At 43.2% G+C, this 22441-nt stretch overlaps 1 protein-coding gene across 4 annotated transcripts in view; it reads left to right on the top strand.

The window, feature by feature from the left end:
- cacna2d2a (calcium channel, voltage-dependent, alpha 2/delta subunit 2a) overlaps positions 1-22441 on the top strand; it is a 146110-nt gene that overhangs the window by 78006 nt on the left and 45663 nt on the right. For 3 of the 4 annotated variants that reach the window (XM_047584226.1, XM_047584222.1, XM_047584223.1), the window contains 2 exons: positions 16113-16157; positions 20650-20788. In XM_047584226.1, the coding sequence (XP_047440182.1) occupies positions 16113-16157; positions 20650-20788 (184 nt within the window). The remainder of the gene's footprint in view (positions 1-16112; positions 16158-20649; positions 20789-22441) is intronic. The other variant, XM_047584224.1, reaches the window with a different exon arrangement.

Below are 22441 nucleotides of genomic sequence, written 5' to 3'. Positions count from 1 at the left end.
CGCGGTCTTGGGGTGACTGGGCTGCATCTCTTCCACCCACACTGTCGGTAGGGAGATGCGGTGTGGCTGTCCCTTCATCTTAGGCCTGAGGGACGTTGATGCCTGCCTCTCCCTGCCCGGCTCCAATGCACCTCAATCGGATGTGTAGCCATGCAGGAAGTGGAGCCTGGGTCACAGTGGCCACACACAGCACACCTGTTCATAAGTAGCTGCATCCAATATGGCATCAATACCTCCTCAAGTGGAAAAGCCAGCACTCTCTTTAATCCACCCCTCCCCCCTCCAGAACCCTGCTCTCCTCGGTTTCTGCTGTTTGCCCTTTCCTCTTTTGTTTCCACCTCTCTTTCTGTCCAGTCACCAGCTTTATTCTCTCTTCCATCACATTCACATACATTTCTCTTATCGGCGTGTGCCTTTAATCAGGCATGAAAACAGTTGGAATATACCATATTGTTGCAAATACGTCAAATGAATCCTAATAGTCCTCCTCTATTAATAATGTATTGAGCTGATTTCATTTGCCTTTATAATTAGACCAGGTAATGAATCTCAGCAGGGGCAACTGTGAAACCATTAAAAATTATCACAAAGAGGTGGTGGTGGGGGCTGGCGGCGGCGGTGGGGACGGGGGTAGATATGCCACATCCATGCAAAAAAGATTTTTCCTGTTTGTAGATTTTGTGCTTTCCTAATTTGTCTTTGGGTGAACACTCTGCTGACTGACACTCTAATTAGATTAGGGCTGCATGCTCTTTGGGCATATTAGGAGAAATTCGTCGCATCTTAAACTAGCAGGTGGAGCAGCCTGTCAAATGAAGGGAAAAGGTGTTTATGCATGAGGGAAACGGTGCGTTTTGATTATAGAATTTGTGTGTGTGTGCGTGCACGAGCCGCGGTGTGGTTTGGACGAGCATAATGTGGCTGTTTGTGCGTGGCAGCGCGCGGGTATTTATTTGTATGCGTTTATTAACGGCAGGTTCTGTACCTGGCCCAGCCCATCTGCTTGCCTCACAAAACCGGTGACATCATAGAAACTCAATGACACGCCTGTTCCTCATAGCGGCTGCCGTCGCAGCTGTTACCGTAGCGATGGGAAGAGCTCACTCTGTTTCTCCCTTTCCCCTTCCACACACACATATTCAGGCCGGTCTAACTGCGGAGCCAGTTTCTGACCATCGTGACTGCTGAACGTTATGGATGTCAAAATGTTGATCGTAACAACTGTTGAGATGGTCGTTCAGGGTTTTAAATCCATTGGAATGAAATGGTGTGTGAAATAGACATTAAAGTGTTGGATTGCCACTGATTTCTCAAGGTCAGGTGCTCATCCCAGTGTGACACTCGACTATTGTGTTGGCAACAGAGTCATCCCAAGGCGACACACTAATTTCTGAGCCGTTTTGCGGTTCTCATTGGGACAAGGGAGAATCAGCAACTTAGCAGCCGAATATCAACAACTATTCTTTGTTTCGTGAACTTCAACCTGGCAGCCGGACCAGCAGAGCACTGTGAAACATTTTGCGAATAGTATCGACGCGTAATTCGTTTCTAATTTCGCTGTTTCAGAATCAAGTCGTGAAACAATCGTGGGTCCTGCAGCTTTGACCACTGGTGAATGTGTGTTTCAGATGTAATTTAAATGCGTTTCTGTAGCAAAAGCCAAAATGCTTTTCTCTGGGTGATATGATTACCGGGGTGTGTGCCAGTTCAGAGTAGCTGTTTAAATGCTTTTTTTTTTTTTTTAATGTTTTTTTTTTCTCCCGAAACACCAAATACATTCAGACTTTTTAAGCTACATTTGCAGCTTTTACACATGGTTTATGGAGGATTTTGTCTCACCACAAAAATGTTGCTCGTTTTATGTAGAACCACATTTAGACACATGAATTATTTAAGGCATAAAAGATGCAAAATACAAAAGATTATTGTGGGTAAAATTGTAAATCCAGTTCTTCAACTGCTCCATTAGTTGACAAATTGATGAGTCGTGTCCCTCCGAATACACTCAAGAAGAACAATCTTCTAATATCTAGTGCTCGTTAAAGTCTCAATGAAAGTGAGCAGGCTCACTGTTTCATGTGTAGATTTATTTCCACATATAGGCTATACATGCTTCCTTTAAAAGTTAAGTTAGTGAGGGCACCCCTTCCCTAGACGCCCAGACTCAAAGTCTGCTCTGATTGGTCAGCTCCAATGGCCTGAGCAGACACCACCCATGCTTGTTAAAGCTGAGTCACAGAGTCGAGTGCTTCCTGTCAAGGAGAGACGTAAGAGGAGGGAGGGACATAAAAATTAAACTTTCGTCTTTAATTGGATGCAATATTTACCGTACGCCCCTGAGTTCGGGATGAGTCATCAACATTTTAAAATAGTTTTCCAGGAAATAATAAAACAAAAATTCAGAAATTAAGAAGAAAGTAAGAAAACCTGCAAAGTGAGTGCCCTTTTTTTTTGTCATTGTCAGACCAGATACTGGTACAGAGACGATGTCTGATACCAGACATATTTTACTAAAAATCATTTGATGTCATGTTCCCTTGAAAGTTAGACCTTGTGTCATTCAACTAAAATCATACTTGAGGTTCTGAGTCTAAATTCAGACATTGCTAAAATAACTAGTTACTGACTTTTATGCGACGGAAAAGCCAACGTCACCCAACAAAAAGGGTACATACCAAAACCGCTTCTTGCTCCAGTAACTTGGTGCAATCCTTCCTTTAGCATTTTCATCTTTCTGAAAACATGAACCGTTGCTCTGTCTTTGTGCATCCTTTTCAAATTCAAATTCAAACAACTTCCCTCATTACTGACGTGTGAGCCACCCAGACAATTTACATGTTTTATATGTTGTATTATTTTTCTGACTGATCACATTATAATTACGCATCGCGTCAGTCAGGCGTCTTTCAAAGTGACCTTTGAAGGTCTTTCACAGTTTTATGAGCCAAGGTAGAACTAAACGCACACGGATGAGTTTTTTATGTCCCTGTAGTTTAAATGTATGCCACAGTGAATGGTGACGTTGGCCTAGTTTAGCTCAGGTCAAATGTGTGGGTTCGGATCCAGTGACTAATGCTGAGGGTTTAATGTGTTGTAATAGGCTACAATTAACTCGTGTTTTTCACAAGGACAATCAGAACTAATTTCCAATTATTATTTAATCATCACAATTACTACGCCCACTGTGGGCACATGTTCAACATTCAGCATTTATATTACAGTCATATAAACCTAATTGCATTTGATCAGTGAAACTGTGAATTCAAAATTATGTGAGTTTACTAAGTTCAGTTTAGTTTGAAAGAGGAATCACAGGAAAAATCTGAAGCGCCTATAATCAATGTTGTGATGTTGTGACAATGTCTTTTAGTATTAAACCCACAGAGCAAAGCTGAACTCTACATCCCAATCAGTCTGTCTTTCATTTCATCGTTTTGTTCCCCAGACCACAGCTTAACTGCTTTTATCTGTTCTTTCAGTATCGTTTTTGGCTGAGGCAGCAAGCTGCTTTCAGTTTTAAAAAACATTAAAAACTCTCAGTACACATCTGCATCTACGTCCATTCTCTGATGAGTCGTAATTGTTTTGAAGATAAAATGGACCTACACAATATTATAAATGGCATCACAATGTTATATGTGATCAATGTAAATGGTAGAAAACGCCTTGGATATTATGATTTTGGAGTTCATGTGCTGGAAATTTACCATATCACACGATATGTCACACAATTAGTTTCAGCTAGATTAAAGTCATTAAAGTCAAAGCCATTTACTTCGCTAGATTCGTAAAATAATTCAAAAGCTGCTAACTTCCCAAAAATAAAAACCTCTTTCTCTCTCTCTCTATATATATATAGCTACACGATCATCGCTCAGTTTGTTTAACTACCCATTTCCCATCATCTCTTCTCATTATGACCACTGTCACGAAGGAGGGGTTGACGCAAAGTGCAACATATCGTAACCGAGGCACAAGATTGGGTGAGAGAGAGGACGGAGATTGTGGAGATTGGAGGAAGACATGTCCTTTCATTCAGATTGTGATGTGGCAGCTGCTGTACGTTTGAAATGCATTAGTGCTAATAGATGTGCCATTAGGAGAGAGAAAGAGAGAGAGAGAGAAAGAGAGAGAGAAAGGAGGAAAGAAGGAAAGAAAGAAAGAGAGGCCTGTTGATGGGTTGCCATGATGAAACCAGAGAGAGGGGCTGACAAAGATAGGCACAGAGGGAGAGAGAGGTGTATGTGAGGAAGCAAGTGAGGGAGTGAAGAAGGTATAAGAGATGGAGAAAACGGGAAACAGAGATGGAGCCATCTTCCAGGCCATTTACTGCAATCATCACTGTCTAATCAATCAAGCCTTTCATCATAGGACAACACCATCTCTCCTTCTCTTTCTCTTCTCCTCTCCGTGCTCCTCTCTTTTCATCTCCACTCGGCCACCCACTCTCATGCATAACAGTGGTATTCATGTGACCTCGTTCTCGCTCTCCTCGCATCCACGTTCATCAACACCTTTGTAACACCTGCCAGCAGCGTTCAGGCAGTGCACACTGCTGCTGGCTATGTTTACCATCCAATTATAATGGTCTTCACTGCTCTCAATTATCTTTGGGCCGTCGTTCAAATTAGATACCGTCGGTGTCCTCTTGCGTTTTAGCGGAGATCAATAGTCGCTACATTTAGCCAGGATGTCGGCCACATTGCCTGCCCTGTAGACACAATAGGTCCCCGCGGAGTTGTAACGTGACCTGAAGTGCTGGAGTGAGGTTTGCGAGGGGTTTGTTCACTTGACCAAGTTCGGCTCCTTTCATAATGCCTCTATTTGAGATAATTGGCCCTTCAGAGGAAATGAGTGAGAATCATTGTGGCGACCCTCAGCCCGGCCCTCGAAGCTACCAGCTCCATTAGCCACAGAATACATTAGTCTTACGAGGGTCTTGGACAGATTCAAATTCAGATTCTGGTAAAATGCACACATGTGAAGGGACGCCTCGCTCTGGCTTTGTTCTATCTCTCTCTGCTGTTCACATGTTAATGTGTGTCTGTGTCTTTCTTCTCTGTATTTAAACTGCGCATGACGCTCTATTTTCGAAGGCGCATGCATTTTTTGAACAAATCTTTTCCTGCTGAATTGTGGAATCGTCCCCTGTCCTGCTCTCATCAGTCCAGAGGAACCCGTTGGGGATTATCTTCTTCTATACCCTTTGTAATACCTACACACAACAGTCAGACAAAACAAAGCTTATAGTTGTAGCTTTTGCTATTAGGTAGAACAGTAATTAACAAGCTAGTGAGCTAGTGGTGTTTCATCAGTGGCAGTAATAGATAATTGTTTTTTTTTTTCCTTTTTACATTCACTCAAAATTTATTCATATTTTGACTCTAATCATTTCAAAGTGCAGCTGCAGACCAACCAACCAACCAACCGACCATCTTGTGTCTACAGCACGACAACGAAAAGAATATCTGTGGCAGAGGCCCTTTGGGGATGAAGGTTGGAGTGTGGTCCGTGCTTATTTCAAACCCCGATGAGCACATCCACACTGTGTAACCACAAATTAACTGCAACTACATTTATTGTGAGCATTTTTTATTTACACCTCCACACCCCCACTTCCTTATGGCTGTGTTGAGAACGAGGGCTCGCAGCCTGCCGAGCACGTAATGGAACTCATAAACAGTGTTATCACTGAATCCTGAGCCACGGAGCAGACTTCCATCTGCTCGTCACTGGAAGGGAAAGAAATGAAGAGAGAATATGTAGAGACAAATTCCTACACACTTTACATTTTAGCTCCATTTTAAAAGTCTCTTCCTTATCAAATGTAGTAGCGTAATGGTGTTTACTTGCACTGGATTATGAAACACCTGATCGACTTGTTAAATTATTATTATAAATTATTATTATTATAATTAGGGATTTCCCAATTAAGTATTTTTGCGCCCCGATTTGATCCTGATCCTTTAATAGTATCGGCTGATCTGAGCCAGTGAAGATCCATAAAGGTTTTCTGATCTTACTGCCATTCTCCTCGATCATGTGTGCACCATGCGACTGTGTTAAGTAAAATAAATAGGGCCATCAAAGTTAATGTAGTGTCGAGATGGTGGCTCGTATCTCGGCTCCAGGAACTCACTAACTCTCTCTGTAATATATTTCAGCGTGACACTTTCTTAAGGAAACATATCTCTTCTTTTATAGGTGGCAAAGAACTTCCACACAATACATGTTAAATCTTTTTTTCTTTTTCAATTTTTAGAAGGGTTTGACGCTAGGTTTTCGGCGATGGCCGACCTAAAACAAATAACCAATAAAGGTCGGGCTCTGTTTAAACATGCCAGATGCCACTGTGTGGGGCTTCCCTAAATTCAGCACAGACTTGTCGTCAAACTTCCATTTTGATGTGGCTTTTCCTCTCCTGTCCTTTTATCACCTCCTCTCGTGATGCCTCCCTCTGCTTCCTATCAGCTGCTGAGCTCCTCTCAGCTTTGATCAGACTCTCGGTTGCTATGGTCACCCAACAGTTTGGTAATTTCAGCTTCTTGATTGCAGACTGCTGTAATTTGTTTAAGTGGCGCTGTCCAAGGTAGAAATGTCCTTTTCACATTTTTTTTTCCTTCCCTGCTCTGGCTGTTCTCTCCAGCCCCCCCTCTGTGCCCCCCCCACCCCCCACTCTCACACACATTTTACCTCTAATGTTTCACTACTGCTTCAAGAGAAAGCTCTTGACGAAAACTCATGCTGCTCTGCACTCGAGCGGGGGGGACATTGCGGAGTCTAAGAAGTACAGGAACTGGCAATGAGTATCGCTAAGATAAAAGAGAACACAGAGAAAGAAAAGTTCAGGTATGTCAGTAAGCCTTTGGCCGGGAGGAATTTGGCCGGTTGCGATGCAGCGCGTTGGGAGCTGCAAAGGGAGGGTTGAGAAAGTGGCCCCCGTGTCTAAATCCCACTGATCGATCTTCCTGCCTCACAGGAGATGGGAATCAATAGTCAGAGAAATCCAGTGTGCAATGCTGCAGACCTTGATTTTCCCATTTCACCACATGGCCAGCATCCATGAAATGTTATTTTAAAGGGTAAACCTGCTGCCTGTTAGCCTTTCTGGTCAGAGCAGGGTCAAGAAAAAATGTATTTAAATAGTTTCTTATCTTTAACTTAGATAGTGACATACCGAGTTTAAATTGTTAGATAATAAATTGATTAATATATTGACAGAGAACGGTTCTATACCAATGTTTTTTTTCCTAATTTTATATCTTTTATCATATTGCCAACAGGGAATTAGAGTAAAGAATGATAGAAAGTGACATGGCAGCAAACACAGAAATATTTTGCACTACCTGGGTCTTAAAACCACTAGGTTAGTCCGATAACAATTTATAGAGCAGCTCATAATTATTGAATTGATGGCGAAATGTCAAACATTTCCATGTTTCATTTACAAGATAATTATCAGTTTTTCCATAGTTGTGTATTGAACATCCATACGTTTCGACCCACGGGTCGGGCAATCGAAGAAATTTGAAGACCTGCGCTCTAGTGATTGGTACCTGTCACTAATGTCAGATATCGTGGCGTGAATAAATTAACCTTAAAAATAAGCTGTTTTGTTATTTTGTCCAAATAAAAATGGATGTCAGGTTTGAGAGCACCGCGGTGTTCCAGGAAAGTGATGAGTCTGAGCAGCTAGGCTGTCATTTAGTGAGCACTGAGTGGCTGGTTATACTGTAGCTAAGAAGAGACACTCGGGTTTTATGTTTGCTTGGTATATTCTGTCCCTGCTGTCCTTGGTGGCCGTCGGCAGATATCTTAAAACAGGGTTCCCTTTGTCATTTGAATGTTCAAATCATTGTGAGGGACAGCAAGGCATCTGATGGAAATGATTACGGGGTCGGAAATAACAGGTTTCCTTTGGCGGGTGCTGATTGTTGATTGGGCACTCTCAGTCAGAATGTAAAGAGGGGGTGGTGACTTTTCAGGCCTCTATGGGCTGGCAGTGGTAAAATGGCTGAAAAACATCCGTGGAATGAAAAGCCGCGTTCAGCCCTCCAAGAAAAATGGAACCTGGAAACATTTTCGCTGCGATAAGTGGAGCACCGGTGTCATAGCGAGCTGCCGCGCGATTGGACAGTCCGTCGTATGCGATTGGTCACCGCGGCTATGGATGTCGTAAAATGTTACACGCGGATAATTGCATCCGCTTTATCAAGTCCCCCTGGAATGTAACGATAGCATTAATATTGTCACACCCTGTTTATCTTATTTGTCTTTATTTGGTGTTCCGGCAGCTCTTTCCTGCGTCTCCTGTGATGATCAGATTGGGCCCTTGTTTGGGAGGTGCTGGCATGCATGTGTCATGTTGGATAGGCTTTTTATCTGGCACTGTGTCCGTGCAGGGTGGTGATGCTATCAGCATTCAAAACCTGCTCCTCAATGGAGCCCTGTCAGCTAACAATGGAGAGCAGCATTACCCAGAGTGTAGCGGGACAAAGCCTCCTTTCCTTATCGCGGGATTGGAATATTCACAGACTGATTTCACTGCTTTTACCAAGGAGAAGTGTCAGGCTCTGAAAGAAAGAGACGGAGAGAAGAAGGAAGAAGGGGGATTCTCTGACCTGCAGGATGTTTACACAGAGAGATTCAAAATAGCAGATTAACGGGACAAATCGGGGTCATAAAATACAACTATAGCATTTTGTTACCTCATTTTTTTTTTTTTTAGATTATGCATTTTTAATTTCACAATAATCAGCTGTTTCTCTATTTCCCAGCTGTTCTCTTTCCTCTCACTCCTTCTTTATCCCTCGCTGCCCATCTATGCGAGGGTCTTTGAAGTGAGCCGCGCACTTAGGTGGAGGCACGGCACTCGGCCTGAAGAGGAGCAAGACACTGATGAGATGTGCATGAAAAATGTCATTCACTTTGCTGAATTTGCACTGTGTGCTGGAGCTTTAATCTGGGGGCACATTTGTTTATTGGCATACAAATGAACATCTGCATGGAGCTATGCTTGGACGCCATGGTCTCGGCAGCTCCCTAATCGCTTAAGAGCCCGGAGATGCATGCCAATGTGAGAGCGAGAGAGAGAGGGAGGCAGCCGCGCCCAAGGCCTCCGTCATGCACGCCTTTATCTGAGTTTCACTTCAGCTCAATAACTCTCTCCCCCCTCTCTCGCCGCGCCTTTCTTCCAGGCCAGCAATTTAATTTCCAGTTTGCCGGTTGAATCTTTATTGACTTGACATTATAAAGAGGCGTTTTGGTCACCTTCAGCGTTAAAGACAAAGCCCGTATTCTGAGGGCCAGACACTTCAAACAACCTGTCTGCATATATTTGTAAAGTGATGTAACGGGCCGTCAAACAGCATCTTTCAGGGTGGAAAGCCCAAAAGGTAAAGTGGTGACTTTCAACAATCACCTGCAGTAATGATCAGTTGATAAAGACACCGTCCAGTGACATGGACGTTTAGACAGTGGCTTTGGCTTTGATATCTGACACTGAAATGAAATGTAATCCCATGTGTCTTTTTCCTGCACCTTATCTATGAATTAAGAGTTTGGTATACACAGTACTTCTGTTTTCACACATGGAGTCACAGTTTGGCCTGTTCTTCTAGCCACAGAGAAAACTAAAGAAATGACGCCACGGTCATTTATTTTAAAAACGTTCAACAGCGTCTCATTTGGCATAATTCTTAGTTGTTAGAGTTGACATATTCACAATTCAAAAAGTTTAAGAAATAAATGATACTGTCAGTAATGATGCGTAGTAATGCTCATTTAGTATAAAAACTATGAGATATTGTTAAAAATAAACATGAATGTCACCATATTCACATAATTAGCTTGCAGTGGCTTCAAAAAGGATTCAGACCCCTTCTTATTGCACACTTGATTTTTCCTTTTTCACATTTAGATTGATAATGCATTTAATAGCTCTTAATGACAAAGTGAAAACACATTTTTAGAAAATCTCATGAATTCATTAAAACACAGAAATGTTTCATTTACGATGAGCGACGTCTAATGTTGCTTCGACAAAGTAATTTAGTCGTGTGTAGAAGTTCCTGGACTTGGGCGGTTTACTCCCATTCAGTGCAGTTTGAAACTTTAGAATTACGTAAAGTTACATCGCCTCTTTTATTCAACATTAATACGTGGCCCGATTGTTAAATTAAACTTTATTTGAATAAATCTAAACTGACGGGGGGCTTCATATTCTACATTTACAGTTTAATAGTGAAGAGAAGTTGCAGGTTGTGGTCGCTCATAAAGACGGATTAAATGGCAAAGTTTGGGTTCAGAACAGAATAGAATAAAATTTCTAGCAGCCCGACTACCACCTTGATGGTTTTTGTTGTACATGGACATAAATGGGATGCGCTCTATTGATTATTGTTCTATATTGTAATGAACATCCATCATACTAAATGATTCGGGACGAAAACCGTTACAGCAACTCTACAGCCTCTGAAATGACTGGTCAATAAACACCCCCCTGAAACATTGTACTAAGCATCCTGACCTTCATGGAAGTAAGATTTATTGCAATTACATTCATGTGCGCGCAACTGTGTGCTTTATATCTCTATATAGTGAGTTTTCTTGTGTGTTGGTGCCACAGTTTTTATCTTTACTGCTGCTGAGCCGGAGAGCTGGTAAACTGCATTTTGTTGTTTTTTTATCGGACGGTGACATTACTAACTTCTATCTACTCTGTCTTTATAAAGATCCACTTATTGATGAAACTGTTTAGAGGGGTGGTGATTCATGACTGTGGTCATGTTTGAGTTGTGTGTCATTTGAAAAATGTAATCAACTCAACAGCGGCTCGACAGCCTCCAAAATGACTGTTCAAAAAACACCTCTCCAAAATATTTTACCCAGCATCATGACCTTCATGAAAGTAGGATTTACGGCAGGATTGTTGGATGGGGCTGATTGGTTTTAGCAAAGCTACTCTACCTGAAATAGCAACTGAGGACACACAGTTGGGGCATAACATTATGACCACCTTCCTAATACTGTGTATGTTTACTTTGTGTCTCCACAACAGTTGTGACTCATCAGAGAATGGACATGGGTCTTCTGAGGGTGTCCTGTAGTGTCTCACAACAGTTTGTTGTTAGTGGGGCCTTTAGGTCCTGTAGGTTGAGGGGAGGGGCCTCTGAGTTTGGGATCTAGTGAATCTGGACTCCAGGTAACATCCACACTAATGCCAGGTCCAGACGTTTCCCAGCAGAACATTCAATTGATGATCGATGTTATTTACGTCTCCTGTCAGTGGTTTTAATGTTCTGCCCAATTGATGTAAATTAAACTGCTGTAACAACACAGTAAAAACTGTGCTCCTTCACATTTCTGCGAATAAGCAATATGCCTTCACCCAGTAAATGATTCAAAATACCAGAATTCAAACCCCCACCGCCAAAGTACAAGGTTTCATATTTTATTCACAGGCAACCTCTGTGAATCAAGATCAAAGTGGCTAAAGGGCTTTTAGATATCTGACAAATTTCTGCATGTCTGATGATTAATTCACCCCTGTTTGAGCATCATATTTTATTACTTCACCTTTCCTCCCTGTTACAAACCTGTGGGCCATATAAACTAAAGGAAATGGGCTGAACAAATTAGTTTCTGATGGAGTATTCTGATTTCCCTCTGACACCTCTCCTTTCAATGCTATTGCCCTTGTGTACTTATTTCCTCTCCGGAAGAAATTAGGTGTCAGTCATTTCTTTCGTTTGTTTGTGCGCAGTCACATTGTGTATGCGTTGAGCCTCTTCAGTGCCTCAACAGCCTTTATTGCGGTTTGTTTATCCAGTTCAAATGTCTGTTGTTACTGGTCGACACCGGGGTAGAGGTGGGCTGTAAGGGCAGACAAACTGAAGAGGAGTGAGAATATATAACTCCATATGTTTGGAGACTAGCCGCCTCGATACGAACCACGGCGCATTGGTTTTTCTTCTTTATTCTGGTTGCGTCTTCGCACTAAGTGAGCTGTGTGTGCGCGTGTGGATGGTGTCTACTTTTTGGCCTGATGCACATGGGATAATGAAGAGCAGTAAATGAAATCCCTTTATTGTGTTTGATATAATGTCAGCTTCCATTAGGGAAACTGGTGCGAGGAATGATTGCTAGACTATCGAGGCCAGGAGAGAGGTGCAGTGTGTGCGTGTGTGTGTGTGTGTGTGCGTGCGTGTGTGCGCGCGCGGTGGAGTAATTGTGTGTTACTGCATGCTTGTGTGCACACCCCAGGGCACGGCGGAGGCACAGAGTGTGTTCTGTAATTATAAAATCATTAGCAGGTGTCCAGAGGAGATATGAATATGACTGTAATCTGTCCCCACCCATGATGGAGCGCTTGTCTCACCCTCAAATGTCAACCTGTCTCAGCCGCTGAAAGAGCTCGAAGATTCGAATTCAAAAGATTTAGTGCCAGCGACATTATTCAGTCATCACATGAGCCCCCACATGTGACAAGCTCTTACATGTACCAGACGTTTTTTCATCCGGTATTGTTACTCTGTGCTTTTGGAGAAAAAAAAAAAAAAAAAGGTCTTCTTCTTCTTTGGTGACATTGTGGACTTTAAATGTTCCAACCTTCACTTGATGTTTAACTGTAAGAAAAGGACTTTGAAATAGCATTCAGAAATGACAAAACAACACACTCGTAGTCAGACTGGCCGACAGACTATGGAAAAACAGTCGGGCATGCGTTTGGTGGGACATAAAAACCGGGCAGACATTGTAGGTCTGGCGAGGAGACAAAGTCACTTTGTAATCTAGAGCAGAGGGGCGGTTTCTATGGCAACAGTAGGCATCTAACCTACACGGTGCTGCTTTTGCTGAAATCTGAAATTGGTGAGAGGAGGCTGGTACTGAGGAAGCAGAGATTGTGAAAGATGAAGATAAGACAGGGCGAGGAGGAGGAGGAGGAGGAGGAGAGATGTGGCAAAGGGAGAAGAGAGGAAGCAGATCGAGATAAGGGCGAGGAGAGGAGGGAGGTGGGAGATGAGCAGGGGAAGATTGATGTAGGGGAGGGGCTGGGGATCATCACCTGACCTCAGTGTTTGTCTTCCCTTTGGAATTTGTTGGTCCACTCAGCATGATAGATTTAATTTACTGATAGTCCTCTGTGTCAGGCTACGTGTTTCTTTGTGTGTGTGCGCATGTTGTGCGTATGTTCGGCCTCGCGTATGTGTGCCTGTATGTATATTCACAGGCATGTCCATACTGTATACGAGTGTCTGTGGACTTACAGGGTGCACGGGCAAGGAGGTCAGTGTGGGATAATTGCTGGCTCGGTGTTATATCAGATGTGTGTTTAACCCAGACCCTGAGCCCACAGCGGCCTATGACCAGTAGCAGCAGATGGCCGTTCTACCCCGGTGACTGCTCAGAGGGTCACGATGGCCTTGGGCTCGTCAACATGGGGCCACCTCTCCTATGTGTGGTCGGATGTTTTTGCATTCATGAGTAAGACACATAGAGGTGCTCTTTAGTGCATGTTCTTGCCAAAGGAGATAAGTGCAAATTACATATGTGCTCATTTTAAACATTTGGTTGCCATTTTTCTTTTGCAACTGCGGTTTTTCCTGCAGGTGCGCAGGTGTGGCACAATGAATGTTCTTCAGGATGATTGTAAAGACAAACACAGCTGCCCGTCAGTGCAAATAGATCCAATACTAGTGGCATTGTTTGTATAGATCAAACTGGAGCCTCCAGGGCTCTAAAATGAAGTCAACTGCAGCGCCTCAATTGACCATTTGATCCTGACCAATTCCCCATAGACCTTTATGTTGAAATGCCGCTTTCCACCTCTACTCACATGCCACCTGCGCTGGGAGTCAGGAGGTTTCCCTTGTGCCTCCAAAACAGGTTGTGACTCATCAGAGAATAGACATGGGCCTCCTGAGGGTGTCCTGTGGAGTCTGGTGATAGATAGATCGGTCCAAAAGGTCCAAAAGTTTCCCAGCAGAACATTGTATTGTCACAAGATGGTCAATGTTATTTATGTCTCCTGTCAGTGGTCATGTGGTGTATATGTGGCTCCACTTGCCACCAGAAAGCTGTAATGCTCTGTGGCACAGATTGTCTAAACTACTGGAGGGTTGATGTACGTTATTCTTCTAAAATATATTCCCTCATTTGGTGTTTGACTATTGTTTAGGATGATCTAGAAGAGTGGAAACATCTCCAATGATCATGTTTCTCCTCTTATGTATTAAGATTTTGCTTTTGATCACCTTTGACTCGTGGTAAAATACATGCGTTATACAACGTGTTTATTACTGAAGTTGAGATCGGGTCAGGAATGTATACAAAGTGTATACAAAGTGTGAAAGCCACAGTCTGAAGTCTTTTCTCAGTAACGCGTGAGATGTTTTTTTGAGCGTATGACTTTGTTTGGGTTAAGATTCTGAGTGGTGTCCCTTGAGTGTGAGGAACGGAGCGTTTATTTACGGGAAGCAGTCCTGAATAATGACTTGTAATGCTGCAGCAGTGAGAGTAAACTCTTTAGAAGCGAGGGACCAGTCTAAGCAGGACTGGGCTTCAGATCAATCCTGCTGGCAGACACAACAACACTGTTGCTCTGCCACAGTCTCTCTCTTATACACTCACTCCATTTCTCTTCTTTCTCTGCAGAGGCACGGGCTATTTTTAGCCCTGCCAGCTATTCCCCCACTGCACTCACCACCACCGCCGCCGCCGCCACCACCACCCATCTCTTTCCTCTCAATCCATCCCTTCATATCAGCCTGACCTGAGCATCTATCCTAACCTCCAACTTAACCCAATGTACTCCCTTGAACGATCGCCTCTGATCCCTCCACTCAGCTCCTTTCCTTCTGTCCTCACTCCTGACCGTTGACAGAGCTGGTGGGCGGAGGGAGCGCTGGTAAGTTGAGGAGATGTGTCGGTGGGGCGTGGAGAAGACTCCTCTCCCCCCCCCCTCTGTCTGGTCTTGTCTGCTCAGATTTCCCATGGTATCAGCATGAGTTTTGATCACACTGTTTTTCTTTGGTGAGTTGTTTGGGTCTGAGCTGATGACTGAGTCGCTCATTAGCGCTGGAGGCCAGCCAAGGCCCCGGTTGTGGTGGGCAGAAAGAGAGAGGCTTTTATGCTGAAGGGAGCTGAGAGAAAGATGAGGGCCGGGAGTTCTATCGGTATGTGCGCGTTTTAAGATCAGGTATGTATAAAAACATAGAGGCGAGCAAGAGATAAACAGAAACTGTGAGGAATTAAGTCCAGTCTAGACTGACTACACCTGAACAAGAGACTCTGTCAGCCTCCCTCCATCATCATGACCACAGCTCCACCGGTGAGGGCGAGTCCGTCACTGTGGTGCCCTTGAGAGCGTGTCCTCAGCCAGCCTCCTCATGATAATGAGGCAGGCCACAGGGACGCTGCTCGCTGCATTCAGCCCCTGCCCGCCCTCACTCCTGCCTCCGCGGGAGATAAGAAGAGGACGGCGGGGAGGCTAACATCCTGGATAAGGGGCCCGGGTTAAGGGTAAATTCGTAGTGGTAAGAGGCTGAATCTAGAGGCTTTCAGCTGACGACTGGGAACTTTTGTAATTAATTAGAGCAAAACAGTTTAGTGCAGTGGCAAAGATTTCCATCTCTTTCCTTTCCTACCACGAGAAAACGAAACCGGCTGAAGTTGCGAAAGACTCCGTGAGAGAATTAACACTTTGCGTTTATTCTGCTCTCAAAGAAAACCACTGTACTCATCTGAGCTCATACCACACAAACTGACAGTTTGCCCACGACGCTAGAAAATGTTCCTACGGTGTTTCAAACACAGGTTCGAACATGTTCCACGTGCATCACATCTTTTTTGACAGAAGCATTGCCCACATACATTACATCCTTCAGTATCTCCGCAGCTGTCCTCTCGCCTTTTCATGGCCCTCATTCCACATCACACTACTCCTCCTGTGTTCTGTGATGCTGATTATATTCTCATGCTGAACAGTGTGATTGAATATAACCATGACTCTCTTTCTCTCTCTAGCTTACCACCGCAGGTCGGGGGCTGATATAGGCACGGCTATATCTACTCTCATCACTTTTCTTTTTTTACTTTTCTTTCCCGCACAGGAGAATGCCATTTCATACTACGATTCCAAAGCGGATTCAGACTATGTGAGTACAGTACGGACTGCTCCCCCACTCCGCCCGTATGCCTGCCTCAAACCCCTACCGAATCCCACCCACTCCGCTTCCTACCCCTGCCACCATCTCCCCGCATCCACACCCCCACCCCGCCCCCCCTCCCCTTTGGCCTCCTCGGTGTTGATGCCCACTTTTTTTCCCCCCCGCCATCCCCTCCGGTCATAGGCCGCTGGGCTGTCGCTGTGCGTTAGTGAGCTGGCGCTGATACATGGTGAGTTGGTACGACAGAGCTGGGGCAGCCCAACGTGCATGTGACAGTGATTTCAGACGTCCTCACCCGGTCTTCCAGTGTTTTATCTTTCCCCTGGCCCACAACTGCCAACCTGAACTGGACCAATTTTTTATATATATATATATATATTTTTTTTTTTATTTAGATCCTCCTCGTGCCCATCTTGACACCTCACACCAAAACACAAATTCATACATTAGGGAACCATTTCTATCATTCACGCTATTCATATTAAAGAATATGAATAGCGTTCAAAAACAAGGCCGGCAGACTGGGCCCAAGCATTTTCCTCCAGAAAAGCCCCTAAAGATCACCTTGCCGCCACTCTGGCTGCAGCAGCTCGCAGTTCCTCTTTAGGATAGGGCCCATATCCGGCTGATTGATTAAGTTTCAAGGAGGAGTGCAAGAATCCCCTTTAGATCACCAAAGCACAAAAAGATGGGAAGAGAGTGCGAAAGGGAGGCAGAGGAGCAATAAATCATGGTGTGATTTTCTCTTTGTGCACGCCACTCCCGTGATTAATGACACAGCGCTTTAGGGCCTGTCAGCACATCTAATTGGAGAACATCGGTCATCATTAACATGGCACGCCGAGGCCAAGCCGGTGACACACCCCTGACCCCTACGTTACGAGCCCCACAACCACCCAAAAACGACAGCACGAGTCAGGCAGAGGTCATTCCTCTCTGACACCCCTACAGTAGCCTACCAGTGCGCTCCTGTCTGAGTCAGGATTCCCCCCACCCCCCACGACTCTTTTCTCTTAAGCCCTGCTGCTTTAGTTTAATCCTGTGCTGGTGGGGAAAAAAATGGTTACAAGAAAGGTAAGTGATTGGCAGGCTCTTTTTCATCTTGTACTCAATACCCTGTTAATTTCTCCTCTGTCGCTGTACCCTTGATATAAACGTGCAATGTGATAATTTATTGTAATCAAAACAAAACCGCGTGCCAAAGCACGTCTGAGGAGCGTTTTAGTTGTCACTACCTGTCTCGTTCTTGGAATTAAGTACAAGTTTTAAAGGCTTTTGATCCGTTACTTTCTGAATACGTTGCCTAAAAATATTATGGCTTTCGAGTCTTACCAAATAGTGCTGTCTTTGGAACGAGAAAACCAGACAAGATCAGCCTCAATAGGCCTTGTGCCCCTTAAAAGGTTAAAACATACGCGTCAGACAAAACAACCTTTATAATAGGGAGTGATGACGCTTTTAGTGTAATATCTGAGTCTGTGTGGTGGAAAATCAAACATCAAATATATATAAACATTTACAAGCCTGATTGCTTAATAAAATTGCTTTGTGAAGAAATCCTGTTTTATTTTCTTGATGTCTTTCTCCTACACACACACACAGACGTTGGGTCATGAGTGACATGTTTCAGGTTGGCCCTGGTTGGCTGAAGGTGGAAATCAAAGAAGCTTTAAAATGTCATCTCTGGCCTCTTCAGCCTTTAATTAAACCTTGAGAACGGGGAGATAAAATTAACAAATTGGGTAATGAATCGAGCAAAACAGGTGGTGGATGGTTGAAGAAAATGAACCAATCAGTCTTTCCTGTGTGGATTTATTCAGCTCCTAATTAGACACTGCCTTGGTTAATTATGATTGGGCTCTTCTGAAGAAAGAAAAAAAAATAAATAAATAAAAAGCTCCATGCCCGACATTGACAGAATTAGTGCCACACTGAGTGATAAACAAACGCCTCAAACTCGCAGTTAGTGCCGTTGAAAAGACAGCAGCCCCAACCTAATCAGGTCCGCTGTTATTGGTTAGTCGACCTGTGAAATCTCAGAACCATTTAATATTTTCTCTGAAAGAAAATGTAGAACTGACATTAATCCAGTGTTGAAGGTATTAGTTTAGATCACAGGTACTTCAGTCTTTACCGTCTCAGATTCCAGTGCCTGTGATAGCAAGGTAAACATATGCAATACTCACATTTTAATTGCCAGAGTTTGTAGTCAGTGGTGCATTTTACAGCGTTTCTGTTCTGATCATTGCTGTGTTTTATAACCCATTCTTAGACTCTTATTATTGCATTCTTATTAGAAACATTAATCCCTCTTTAGTTTAGCCTCAGTCTCTATTATCTCAAGCGTTTACAGAGGAAGACATAAAACACTCGTATTAGACTGGAACAAGATTATATTATTGTTGTTATGTATATTTTTTAATTTTTAATGAATAAAGGAGTATTTAAAGATGGCGATTTCAAAGCGCTGTATTCCAGTGCTGTAAGATAGCAGCTTCAGGTCAGCTTAAAGATGAAGAAGGAAATCAGCAGGCTTCTCACCAGAGTCCCATATTAAAATAAACTAAAAGCTCCAGTTCATTAGATACAGCATTGAAAAGTGATGCATCTTAATATAATGGTCCTGCACTAAATCATGGCTTTATGTAGATTGCGGTATTCTGCATTTGTTTAAAATAACTGAGAGAACAGTTTCTACATTTTTGACAACCCCATCCATGTACATTAGTCACACTCAACAGCACCAAAAACTACATCCTCCAAAATGATCGTACAGTCGAACCACTGACTGTTTCAACATAAACTGAACTTTATGACGGGAGGTTTGGGACTGTTATGGTAAAATGCATTCATTTTAATAATGTGCCTAACATTTTGGCTAGCATATCTGTCAGGAAAGTTATTGCTCTCAAACCTCTCACACCTTTTATATATAATTTTAATCTAGTCTTGTTCATTTTATTGTTTTTTTTTTTCCGTTTGACATTAAAGAGCTTTTACTGAACATGCAATTTGAGAGACCCAAACACGTTTGATAATTATGAATCGACAGTTTGATAGCTGTGATTTAATAATCGTTTTTAATATTGATAATTTAAATGTCAGAGATGTCGCTCAGTCTGCGCGTCTCTGTCCCAGTGGTGCAGCGTGTCCTGCTCTGTGAGAGAAGACGAGGCAGAGAAACGAGAACTTTCTCCTGAGCGGTTTCCTGACGCTAACGCTGTGCTGCTGCATACGTTTTCCTTCAATGGGCCTCCAGCACAACTTTACCCTGGTTCGCCCTGACAGCAGTTTGTAATTGCATTTTAATAGTCAATTAAAGTGTGCCCATCGATCAATTTCTGCTGTAGACAGGGGGTTTTGATTTAATTTCTTCAAAAAACAAACCGTTTTTATCATGTCAGATACAATTAACTCATGCTGCTTTATCAAAGTGTATCTGCTGCACCCAAGACTTATTTATGTTTCACATTTTTTAAAAAAGGCTGATCTTAGTCAACGAGCGCTGAAAATAATCTGAGATATGTTACTTAGCTCTGCAGATATTCAGTGAATGAAGTCTAATGAAGGGCGACTAATAAAGGAAGAATGATACGAGCGTGATGCCAGACTTTCCTGAGGGCTACTTCTGTATGGCAGCGTATCAAAGAACTTGAGCGCACATTAATTGTGTTTGTTTAACAGAGACTCAACCGTGGGTCCACTTCCAACATTGTGTAATTGCTGCATCTGTGGTATTTTCCTTGGATGCATCTAAAGTGTTTTAGTGAAGCACTTATATCAGATAAGAAATGAGCTATATCTGACTTTTTATTCTCACGCGCTGCAGTAAGTTCCTCCTGTGGGAACAGGCACAGATTGTGCTACACCATCAAGATAAAAACCCAAAATGCCATGCTTGTTTTTATTTCCTGACTTTTTGCCACGTGCAATACACATGTCAGGGTTTCTCGTCATGTACAGCAGCCACACTGATAAAAAAAAAAAAAAAAAGACGAGCTAATTATTTCTTCCTTTCTTGTTAAATGAGAGAGAAGAACCAGACATGAAATATGCTATCATTCGTATGGGTGGGAAACTAAACAGTGATTAAGTGGTGCTGGTTTCTAGTTATTGTTGTGTTATTGGGGTTAATTTGTATGGCACCTCATGTGTCTGTGATAGTCATCACGGGTACTAATGAGTCTCTCTGTTTGGTGTCTGCTTTGATTCCTGCTGTTGTTCTCTGATGAGAAGGCAAGAACAGAGCCACCTAAATCTGAAGGCAGACGAAAGGCGTAATAATTGCTATTTCTGGCCTTAACGTTATCCTGATTCTGTGAGTCAGAAAGAAAGGAAACAGTGTGAGAAAAAAAAAAAAAATAATCACAATATGGGAGGTGATGGAATGCGGTTCCACATTTGCATGCTTCCTCTGCTATTCACTTTACATCAGTTTTTATTTATGTACTCACTAATATCTGTGTGTGTGTGTTTGCAGACGGAGGACGGAGAAGAGGAGAGCCCGCTGGAGAGCTCCACGTCTTTGGAGCTCGAGTTTGTGGATGATCCTAATTTTAAAAACAAGGTCAACTACACTTACAGCGCCGTCCAGATTCCGACGGACATTTACAAAGGCTGTGAGTGGCGACTCTCCTTCTGTTTTTATACTGTTCGGCGGTGTAGCTCCTAGGAAAGGGGAAAATGTGAATGAGATGATGAATTTTTAATGCTGAGGTCACACGGAGCGTCGAGTAGCACTACCAGGGGTTTTATGTGTATCCTGAATCTACCAAAAAGCCTTCTGGTTCCTCCTTTCTCACAGCATGTTATCTCAATCTTTTCCTCCTCTTACATCGGACCGCACTTTAGCACACTAACACGATTTTAGATGACAGACCCTGTCTCACACAGTATCTCTACTGTATTATTTTTTGTCTTCTTCTGAGTGGGCATGGCCTCCTCTGCCCATGCCCCCCTCCTCAGCACTATGCTGCCCTGCAGACATAACACCCTCCTTATTCTGCAGCTGCCAAATGGACAAAAGGGAACACGTGTACCTTCTGGGACTTCTCTTGGCATGTTCCCTCCATTATCCACCCATAACCTTTTGGGTACTCTCTGCCTGCCTCTATAAAGACTCAAAAAAAAAAAAAAAAAATGCAGAGCATGTACAGACAGACAGACATTTTCCACAGTGGCACATTTTTTTTCTTTCTTTCTTTTATCGTCTAGCTTGCCGTCGTCTTTGTTGAACAGGCAGTGTATGGCACCTGTCTGTAACAATGCCCTCCAGCTGTGTCTCCAGACAAATCTTGTCAGAATTAGACACTCCTGGTTCAGGAGGAGATGTCAAAGGCCACAGCTAGCTCACAATAGAGCAATCAGGCCCGCACATTGTTCCCGGAGCCATTTTGTGGCAGCTCTGGTTCCCCTGTCTGAAGATATGAGTCAGAGAATAAAGGCCTCTTGATTGAGCCTGGTGCAGTCTAGAGGAGTAGAGTGGTGCGGTGCATGGAATTAGTTTCTTTCTCTCTCTGCTCTGGTGAAAATGTTTACTATTGATGTTGTTTGGTTAGCTCCCGTTGCGCGGCCTGCTGTGCCGAGATTGCCAACTGCAGATTTTGTGCCAACTCCGTCATGAACATGTGTGTTGTTTTTTAGTTGGTGACAGCTGAACAATTGAATATTTCCTTACGGGAATTCTTAGAGATGCCTCGCGACCAAAACGAACGTCCCGAGCACAGATGTAAATATAAGAAACATCAGTCTTAAGGTGTTAAATGGACATAACAGGAGAACTCGGTTTTACTCTTGGTGTTAACAGCTCTGGGGGGAAGCTGTTGTGTGTATGTGTAAAAAGGTGCATAACCTTTTATGCCTCCAGAGGGAGTTCTGCAAAGTCTGATAAAGCACCTGCAGCGAGTCAACGTTGTTCAGAGCTCAAGACGTGTTTCAAAATGAAGCAGACTGGATAAGCAGTAATAAAAAAAAAGGGGGGGAGCTTATCAAACTATGGATATAACTCTCTCCTAATTTCTTGCTCATATTATAATCTTGGACTGTATATAAAGATGGTCACATTCTGGAGAGTGTTCAAATCTGGTACGCAGCTTCACCGTGTTGCCAGAGCCGGACTCCAAACATCTAAGCAAATTCCAAAATAGGCAAACACATAGCTGAGGCAGACATCGCCAATTCATTTTGACATGGGAACTGAATCGCTTTAGGAGCTAGGATCAAGTGGCCATTTGACAAAACTACTTAATTTTAATATAATAGACCAGGTTGCA

Source organism: Mugil cephalus, chromosome 4 (genome assembly GCF_022458985.1).
Source record: "Mugil cephalus isolate CIBA_MC_2020 chromosome 4, CIBA_Mcephalus_1.1, whole genome shotgun sequence".
NCBI classification, from domain to species: Eukaryota; Metazoa; Chordata; class Actinopteri; order Mugiliformes; family Mugilidae; genus Mugil; species Mugil cephalus.
This window is presented reverse-complemented; position numbering and strand designations above follow the sequence as displayed.